The following is a 10,134-nucleotide window of genomic DNA, read 5'->3' as shown; positions in this document are numbered from 1 at the left end:
GACTCAGTATAGCAAAGCGAGTGAAAAACTGAGGGGAGGGCCCAAAATGGAGGGCTGGGAGATGGGAAACGATGATGGTGGAGGGGACTGGGAGCCACAGCAGGAGCCTGCAGACTGAGAAGACCCATGGGACTTCTCATAGCGAGCTGCTGAGGGATGTTCAACACTTATTTTTAAATTGCATTTCTGTGGTTTAAAATTCTTCCCTTCCCCAAACCTTTCTTATAATTGGTTGTACACAAATGCCTTAGGTGGTTTGGAGGGAAATCAAAGGAGAAAGCTGAGTTCACAGGAATGGTCAGTGGGGAGCAGTGAGGGGCGCACAGTCATACGAGGTGACAGATGTCCAATGGTCAGGGGACACAGAAATTTGGAGGTCGCAGTGGCCACAAATATTCATAGAATCAGCTGTCTTTAAACCTCAAAGAACTAGAATTTCATTTGTATTCAATTATGATGACTGATTAGTATAAGTGATGATCAAAGGCAGCATTCTAGAAGATCAGCGAGACTCGGGCAGCCTAGACAGGGAGATAGATGGAGGAAGGGACATTCTCATCTGTCTCTGGCAATAGGTCGGGGCTGTGGTTTCTCTATATAGACACCAAGAATCAGTGTGTAAACTCCAACAGAAGGGGCTTCAGCCCCACCAGCTGCCTGGCTCCCTGTGTCACGACCCCGGCAGCCATAGCACACAGCTTACCTGACCCTTGGAGAATCACTTATTCAACATTTATGGAACACCTGCTACTTTCTGGGTTTAAAGTCATTTGGTCCTTGGTCCCTACCCCTTGGAAGACTCGTCTAGTCGGCAGACAAGCATCACAGTGCAGTGATCGGTGCTGCCACAGAAGCGGGGATAGGGGGTGTGGGAGCAGAGGTGTGACCTTGACCCAGCGTGGGGCATTGCGCAGCTTCCTGGGGGAGGGATAGCTAAGCAGGGTCATGTTTTCCAGGGTAGGTGACGCCTGGCAGGCAAGGGCAGAGGGCACAGACCCCGCTGCAGTGGTGCCTTGGCTGTCCATGCTGGCCCTTTGCAGGGCTCACTCTTAGGCACAGAGCAGCCTGTCTCAATTCCACTTGTTTTCAACAAGTCATGTCTCCAACTGCACTCTCAGTTCTTTAAGGCCATGGAGACGTTGTACATGTTTGGATATGAGAGTAGGAAGAGGCAGAATTTGAGTCATGCCAAGGAGAGTCCCTTACCCCAGGGCTCCCTGCCCTGAACACCATCTGTTACCATGCTCACATTCCTTTGGGACTGATGGCCACCATGTGGAATGGCCAATGGAAGCATAAGGTCCTTCTGGGTAGATGGCGGCTAGAAACAGATGACTGAGGATTGGGAACGAGAGAGGCAGAGGAAGGGGAAGGGGGAAATGGAAGGGATACGGGTGAGCAAAGATGCACATGGATTTCTGCACCTTTCTTGCCATCCCTTTTCCTGTTCTCTCCAGTTTTTACCCTCCACACACACATTGAATAAATGCTCCTGAGTAGACTCACCAAGAGTGTGGAAACAGTGCTTTTGAGGTAGGACTTTAAGGCAATGTAATGGGAAGAGAGGTGGAGTCAGGAGGCCAGTGCAAGTCCTGCTGTGTGGCCCTGAGTGGACCCAGTGCTCTCTCTGGGCCTCCATTTCTCCACTGGTCAAGTGTGCAGGCTGGATTAGGGGCTCTTCAGGCGCTCCTGCAGTCTTAGCCTCCATGGTCTCCAGTTTGGACCGCAAGGCAGGAGGAGAGCCTGTCTCTGTGGCCAGCCAGGCTTGGGCTGTGTTTCATGGTCTCAGCTGAAGCCAGGTCTGTGGAGTCACGCGAAATAGCCCCAGAGGAAGACGTTGATGGCCAGCAGGAGGACAGCATTGATGTTGCAGACGCTTCTCCAGAGCGGCTTCTCCTCGATGCTGGTCAGCTTCTGCTCTAGTGCAGCCTTCTCTGCTGGGCTCAGGGCTTGTTCTGGGGCCCCCGAGAGCCCACAGAACCAGCCCCAGAGCAGCTTGCCCCAGGACCTGCGTGGGGCTGAGGGACAAAAGCCAGAAGGGGAAGGAAAGCAGGAGGGGAGAAGCAAGACAAGGCCAGAAAGCGGAGTGACAAGAGAGCAGGGGAGGGAGAGAGACGGTGAGAAACCACAGAAAGGGACAAGGTGCACAGAAAGCGGGGGGATGTGGAATAACCAAGTTAGCCCTTTCTGCAAGCCACAGACTGGGTGCTGGGCTGGGACTCCACGCTGAGCGCTGCCCCTGGCCACAGCATCCAGTCATCGAGCAGAAGCACCTCAGTGTTGCCGCGGACATGGTGTGTCCAGGGGTGAGAATGATGCAGTCCATCCCAATTCGGAGACACGCCCCACACGAGGACACGATGTGGGAGGGCAGGTGGGGGTGGGGCGCGGAATTACCTCACCCAGGAAGGAGGCAGCAGGTGAACCAGACAGACTGTGATGCTATGTGATGCTATGGGGCAGGCCCTGGGCTGGAAGCCCTATTCCAGGGCCAGCTCTGCCATCACCTGACTGAGGCCATATGCAAATCACTTAACTTTGCTGAGCTGCAAGGTCTTTCTCTTCCAAGTAAGTCAGTGGAGTATGCCCTGTTCTGCAGGTTGTTTTGTTCATCCAATGAGAATGGAGACTTGACAGCACTTTAAAAAGCTACAATGCTGGAGCAGTGGGGAGAGGCCCTGGCGAGTATAATGCTGAGAATGTGTGTGAGACTGTGCCAGTGAAGACACTGCCTCCTTAGCATGGGGAAGAGGCCTGCTCTGAGGTTCAAATGGAGCACAGTTCATTAAAAACTAAGTTTAAAAGAAGTAATAAAGAAAATAAATATTTTTAAAGTTTTTTTTGAATTTGCAGATAGCATATTAAATTAAAATTCATATAAAAAAACACTTTTCATGGTGGTTGAATATAAACAACCCACTGGAAATGCTTTATTATCTTAATGGCTGTGGAACTTGGTACTGGGTGGGTTCAATGTGATTACAGAGTCTCAGTGATGCGAAGACCTGGATGCTATCTAGCTTGGCTCCCTCACTGTACAGAGAAAGAGGCTTGGAGAAAGTAAGGGACTTGCTTACGTCACAGCTGCACCAAGAGCAATAATATGAATTCAGCACTTCGATTGCACTAAGCTTTGTCATTTTACAGGCCAGTGACTCTCTTTTGAGTCACTTAGGTGGTTATTGATGAGCAATAACTCAATAAATCTAAACCTATATCTACAACCAAGGATGTGTATACTTCTTTCGGATCTACTCTGTTGTCCTTAAAAAATTTTTTTAACTTTCCTTTTTTAGGATTCAAAATTACACTGCCATTTAGCTTTTCAGTCTGAATACAACACAGACAAGGCTTCATCTGCCTGCAGCCCTGAGAGGTGGGTGCCTCTTCCCCGTTCCCAGAGTTCCCCTTGGTGCAGAAGGAGCTCTTATTTGTCACAGTACTTGCCTTTTCACTCCTCCTACTTCTTGGGAGGGATTTCTCTCATTGAACTTTTTGGCTGACTCGGTGCCTCCTTCGTCCCTTTTGGGAGCAAGCCACCCACAGGGAGCAGGCATTTCTCTGCTTCTCTAGGGACAGGCTCTGCCCTTAGTGAGGGAGCCACCAGGGAGGGCTGCCCAGGACGGTGTAAGTCTGTCTAGTCCTGGGGTCGGCCGTGGAGAGTACAAGCTGTGCCCTCCCTCCTTCCCTCTGGAAGCTGCCTTCGTAGCGTCTTCCCCTTGCTCTTTCCTCTCTCTTGGTAGCTGCCTTACCTGCAAAGAGCTTGTGCTCTCAGATTGCTTCTTTCATACAATAAGGTTTATCGGGGCCAGGACCTGGTCCTTGAAATGATAGGGGAGAAGCAGTCTTGAGACCCCAACATCTGGTACATGGCTCCCACGAAGCTCAAAAAGGAGGCAACGAGTTTAGATTTTGCAAAGCACTTTTGGGGCAACTGATTAGACTAGGTAGGGCTGGTGACTTTGAGCGTTGGTGGTGCTTTCTGAAGTGAGCCTACCTGGATTTTGACCTTGGGAGTTTATAAAGGATTATAGTCCTCATTATGAATAGTTTTTTATAGTGAACCGCCGGCTTTTACCTATGCAACTTGGTCAAAAAGCTTTGAGTCTTAGATACTGATGGAGCTCATATACTGGAGCCTATGATGTCTTTACCTCTAGGCAGGTGGCTGTTTCCTTACAGTCAGAGTGCTAAGCAAAGGCGAAGGGCCTTGAGAAAGGTGGGAGGCTTCTCAGAACTCAGGGGAAGCACAGAACCCGAGAGCCTGGCAAAGGCGTGGGAGCCGCATGGCAGCAGTGGGGGTTCAGCAACTGGTGTGTAGATAAGCTCACCTATGGAATTATTAACTTGCTGGAATTGTTAAAAGTTTGGCACACCAGAGGCTGGGAATGGTGAGGCCCTGACGGAGCTCTGCCCAATCCAATGGGAGAGGACAGTGACAGAAGGCACCCCAACTCCACCCTGGCCCTGGGGCTCCCTCTACCTGAGGCAGGAAGTAAATTTAGGACCTAAATGTCATTACATTTTTAACTCACAAGGGCAAGAAACGTTGATTTGGGGCTTTAGCTTGTAAACTGATTTGACTTTATTGACTTTAAGTTTTCCTTGGGAATTTTATACTTTGGAAAATCTCTATGGTTTGTCATTATATCTGAATATATTATCATTATTTAATCACACTACAGGAAGGTTACAGCTGCATTCGGTCTAAAGCAGCTACATTATGTCTTATATCAATTTTCAACTTTAGACACTGTATGGCCCTGGAGTACATTTAATTCATACCCTATTCTAACACATTTAAGAATCTGCAGGAGGCAAAATTTATATTGCTCACCAGCAGCTTAAGGAGGACACCCACCGGAAAGCTGATTGCTCCGGAGGAACCTCATGAACATAGACAGAACTCTATGGACACATGGCTGCTCTCGTCTCGTGAGGGATGACCGTGCTTCTGTGTGACTATATAGGCAGAATTGTTAAACCCATTGGGCAACAAAGCAATAATAAAATGTGGTGGTGGAGCAGGGGGGCATTTCTTTGCCATACCTGATGTTTCCTTCCATGGAGAGGGAACTCAATTAATGTAACACCCTTTGATTTTCTGCGCTTAGATTAATTTAATCCAGGAGAGGTGAAGGGACTCCCCTGTTAGTAGATTTGGGAAGAATAAAGAGGGCATTCTTGGCCCAATCCCTCCCCCCTTCTTCTTGGCAGTGCAGTGCTCACAAGGGTAGGTGACTGAGGAGTCCCTCTGTCTAATGCTGGGGTTCAGTGTTAAGAAGAGCACCTCCCCATGGATGTAAACCAAACCTTTCTACCTGCTCCTTACCAGTAGTGAGGGCAATGTGTTGGCTCCCATCTGCCTTACTTGTTTGTCTTATTTCCCAAACAGTTTAATAGCCATGTGAGAAGGAAGGAAGGGTGACATTTTTGGGTCTCCCTCAGCGCCTCCATCCCCAGTGACCCCCAAAGGGGGGTCTTTGGGAACCCATGACTTAGTCCCCATTGCTTCTCTGTGCTACGCGCCCCCAGCACGGCCTCAGCTTACCTCCGTGCTGCTCCCGGCCCTGGCTGGGGTTCTCTGCCCCTCCGCCTGCTGCAGGGTGCTCCCCAGGTGGCATCTCTGAGATCTGTGATGGGCCCTCATGGGCCTCCTTGTCCAGCTCGGAGCGGGGGTGGTTCCGTGTCCACCATGTCAGGCGAGCGAGCTGGGGAGAAAGAAGATGCTGTCTTGACTCAGTTACCTTCAGAGGGAGGTCCTGCTGTAGGAAAAGGGGGGCCTATCACGAAGGCAGCCAGAACAGCATGGAGTGAGTGCCGGGACCACGCGCAGGGCTGGGGGGCAGCAGGCCTGGCTATTAGCCTGACCACCACTTCCTTTGAAAACCTGCACTCCCTGAGCACACGCCAGGTGCTGGAAAACATACCGAGCCAGACACAGCCTCTGACCTCACAGAGCTCACAGCCTGGGAGACAAGAAGGTGGACAGGGAGGCAGGCGCCCCATGACAAAGGGCTTCCAAGGTCAGGCTGAGGAGTTGATACCCCCCAAAAGCAAGGCAACGGAGACTCACTGCAGACTTTAGGCACAGGGAAGAGGGATTTAGAAAGATCCTTCAGAGTGAATTGAAGGGATCCAGCCTGGAGGCTGTTGCAAGCGAAGCAAGAAATAAAGAGCACTGAGATGACAGGAGGGCGCAGTCCTATGCAATGCTCAGGAATCAGGTCTACAGGCCATGGTGGCTGAGCGAATGAGCTGGGTGAGGGAGCGGGGGTGGTAACAAGGCTCTCAGCTTCCCACCTCGGACCATCAGGTGGACAGTGGTGCCCCTCACTGAGACAGAGTGGACAGGAGAAGGAGTGGGTTTAGGTGATGATGAGAGAGAAAAGGGAGTGGGGAGGGGCTCATACACACACAAATATGGTGATGAGCTTGAAGAGGCTGTAGGATCTCTAAGCGGAGACGTCCAGGTGAGGAGAAGAAAACCTGTGGGCCCTGGACAGCCCTGGTGGCGGTCCCTCTTCTCCCTTGTTAGTGGCCCAGCAGAGAATACAGCTAGTTCTCTGGTTGATGTCAGCTAGGCCCAACCATGACTACCTGAGCTCTGAACTGTCTCCTTTCCAACCAAGTTCCTTTCCTGGCCAGGAAGCTCTGTGTTACATATTAAACCAGGTGCCCCTACCCTGCCCGCAACTTCCTACAAATATGTACAACAGTGCAAAGTCAGGGCCCCTCTCCTGAGACCCTTTCCACTGGGTGTGCAGCTGTGCCTGGTCCAGCTGAGCCTCTCTGTCTGATCCTGAGAGCCTGGGCTGCGTCTGTGCTTGCTGGTATCTCAGTAACCTTTCCTTTTTATGTACACTGTGTGTCACTAGCAGCATAGGGATGCTGTCTTTTCAAGCCATCCACAGGCAGTTGAATTTGGGGTTTGAATCTTGGAAGAGGAGTTCTGGCCTGAGATATAGAATTGAGTTTCATCTTTATGTAGGAGTTGTTGAATTCACGGGCATGGATAAGATAGCTCAGGGACAGTGTAGGTTGAGAAGGCTATAGGCCATAGGTGGGTTCCTAAAGAACAATGATATTTATGGGGCAGAAAGAAAAACCTATAAAGAATGCAGAAGAGGGCCGGCTGAGTGGCTCAGATGGTTAAGAGCTCGCTCAAGAGTTTGAGCTCTGAGCAACAGCGGTTTGATTCCCAGCCCGAGCTGAGCAGCTGCTGAGCTGAAAACAGGTGACAGGATGGCTCAGCTTAAAAAAAGAAAAAAAAAGAATGCAGAAGAGCGATCAAACTGTAAGAAAAAATACTGGAGGGAAATATGTCATGGAAGTGAATGGAAGAAAGGTCTTTGGAATACACTAAGTGTTCACCGGTGTCTGGGTCTCTTCAGAATTCACTTAAGATGGGGAATTCTGATTTTTAGCCAGAAGAAGCTATTGGGGATCTTGGTGAAAGCAATTTCAGTAGGAAAGTGGGATACCAGCCAGATGGCAGTGGGTTGAGAAGTAGATGAGACGTGGGACGGGGAGGCTGGAAATAGAGACCATTCTTTGCAAAACTTTGGTTTTGAGGGGTGGAGAGGGAGGAAGCATTAATTAGAGGAGAACGGCATCTGGGGAGGGATATTTAATCAGGAAACATTTCAGCGTGGGAGTGAGACAGCAGACAATGGAGAAAGTGAAGACGCAAGCAATGGAGGGAGATCATGTATGGGGTGAGCCACTGGAGCAGTTGGCCACTCTTGGCTCAACTGTGAATGCCTGCTCATTTATAGGAATTACTGACACCAAGGGTGTAAAGGCGTGTTGGAAACTCTTATGCACCATACAGTTAAGGGGTGTTAATAATGATTTCCACCCAGTGTTTCAGGACCAGCTTCTGTCATAGACTCTGTTTTGGGCTAAATTGTGTTCCCTCACCTCAAATTCATGTGTTGAAGTCCTAACCCCTACTACTTCAGAATGTGACTGTATTTGGAGATAGGGTCTTTAAAGAGGAAAGTAAGGTTAAATGAGGTCGCTATAAGTCAAGGAGATTAAGACACAGACAGGCATTGAGGGAAGACCATGTGCAGATGCACAGGAGAAGATGCACATCTACAAGCCAAGCAGAGAGGCCTCGCAGGAAACAACCCTGCCGACACCTTGATCTCAGACATCCAGCCCCCAGGACTGTGAGAAAATACATTTCCGTTGTTTAAGCCACCTGGTCTGTGGCACTGGTTACGGCAGCCCTAGCAAACTAAGACAGGTTCTAAAGAAAAATGGTTTCAAGACTGGGCTTCATGTCTGAGGACTGATAAATCTGTCAGCATGAGAGAGGTGAGGACTCCCAGTTGCGCTCTTACTCTGCTAGACTCTGTTTCTTTTCTCATATGCTCTTTCTTTACTGGTCAACAAATCCCTATCAATTCTTCTAGGTCCAGCTCAAAGGGACCTTGTCAGGGAACCCTCCCCAGCCCCCAGGGGTAACTGCCTCTCCTTCTGTGCTCCTGCCCTTTGAACTTGGTCTTTTTGCACTTTCTCTTGGTAGAGTAGCTGTTTGTGTGGGTATCTGTTCCCCCTCATCGACAGTATCTGGCAAGGACCATTCATCTTTGTAACCCCAGCACAGGGCCTGTCCCATAGTAGATGCTCACTTAATAATTTTACAACTGAATGAACTTTCAGTTGAGAATCAATAACCCAATGAATGCCCCCTCCCCAGGACATCTGTATGGCAACAGGTGAGATCATAACCCAATGGAGTAAAACTCAGTGGTGGAATTCCAGGTGCTGGGAGTAAGGGGGCGCTTGGGGGTAAGGGGGAGTTCAGCATCCACTTGCCTTTTCCTCAGGGATGGGGGTTGTGCAGAGGCTGACAATGATGATGACAATGGCAGTGAGCCCGCAGAGGATGAGTGCAAAGTAGAGGTAGTGGAAGTCCTTCAGCACAGCCGGCCTCTGGTCCACCTCCCCACAGGCTGGGGCTGCGTATGAGAACTCCAGGATCATGCGCAGTAACCCCACTGCCAGACCGAACATGAGGCCCCAGAAGGCTCCCTATGGGGAGAGGGCAGACCCGGCAGGGGTGAGATCCAGGTGGGAGGTCCTAGAAAGCTAAAAGCCACTCTGCCCCAAATCTCTCTCCTACGGATTTTTTACGGTGTTTGCAAGTCCATCTGAGTGAGCTCCCCATTCACACTGTGGCTTTGTCTTAACTTGGGCAGAGTGGGGTTTTGGAAGAAGCAGAGGCTTCAGAGTTAGACCAGGATTTAGATCCCGGCTCCATCCCGGAATAACTGAAGCAGTGACTCAACCTCCCTGGCTCAGTTTTCACATGTGCAATGGCAGGACAAATTAATAAGTACTAAGTATAGATGCTTAATATTCAACTAGAATGGAATATGCTTTTGTAATAAGCAGGGAACACCAGGATTCCCCTTCCCAACCTTCTGTTTTGATAAATCGGAAATCAGCATAGACATCTATCTTCCTTTTGTTGCTTCTATTTCCCGTGTCTTTTGCTTGTTTGTTTTTTTTTAACAAAAAATTTCTGGCACCTCCCATATCTTCTTTATAGCATTTTATCCCTAACCTATACCTGTTTAGGTTATGTAAGAGTCAGATGACTTGTATTTTCATAAATGAAATGCTAATCCTGATTTCAAAAATTCTGGAATGAGCAGAGACATCCAGAATACAACTTAGTCCTGCTAATGCACCATGGTTACCAGCAGGGAGGTCAGACCTCTGCAAACGGTAGGCACCAATGGACACCTTGCTTTGCTCTCCTTTGGCAGGGGGGTTTCTCTGGTCTCCTTTGCCATGACCTTGCGCTGGGCTGCTGCACTCACAGGCTCTGTGACCCTCTTGCAGAAGATGGCCAGCAGGAAGAGGGCGGTGATGGGCGGGGCCAGGTAGCTGGTCACAGCCTGGATGTAGTCAAACAGCTGCCCGCTGTTGGAGCTTTGGATGATGGGAATCCATAGAACGCTGATGACGACCAGGAACACCACGAACACTCTGGCGGGAGGTAACAGGGTGCCGTGAGGCGCGCTCAGGGCGTCAGGGTGTGGGGTGGGACAAAGACGATGCACAGGAACCAGGAAGGGATAGGGAGGGGACTACATGGCCACCAAGTGAGAGAAC

The 10,134-nt window shown here is 49.9% G+C and overlaps 1 protein-coding gene across 1 annotated transcript in view; it reads right to left on the bottom strand.

The window, feature by feature from the left end:
• Positions 1 to 411: 411 nt before the first annotated feature.
• SLC5A9 (solute carrier family 5 member 9) overlaps positions 412 to 10,134 on the bottom strand; it is a 30,181-nt gene continuing 20,458 nt past the window's right edge. The window contains exons 7-10 of the mRNA XM_019656517.1: positions 9,840 to 10,109; positions 8,830 to 9,045; positions 5,552 to 5,711; positions 412 to 2,018 (exon numbers count right to left, since the gene is read on the bottom strand). Of these exons, the coding sequence (XP_019512062.1) occupies positions 1,810 to 2,018; positions 5,552 to 5,711; positions 8,830 to 9,045; positions 9,840 to 10,109 (855 nt within the window). The 3' untranslated portion in view covers positions 412 to 1,809. The remainder of the gene's footprint in view (positions 2,019 to 5,551; positions 5,712 to 8,829; positions 9,046 to 9,839; positions 10,110 to 10,134) is intronic.

This window comes from Hipposideros armiger, unplaced genomic scaffold (genome assembly GCF_001890085.2).
Source record: "Hipposideros armiger isolate ML-2016 unplaced genomic scaffold, ASM189008v1 scaffold_261, whole genome shotgun sequence".
Taxonomy (NCBI): domain Eukaryota; kingdom Metazoa; phylum Chordata; class Mammalia; order Chiroptera; family Hipposideridae; genus Hipposideros; species Hipposideros armiger.
The sequence above is the reverse complement of the archived record's forward strand: the minus strand, read 5'-3'. Positions and strand labels throughout refer to the sequence as shown.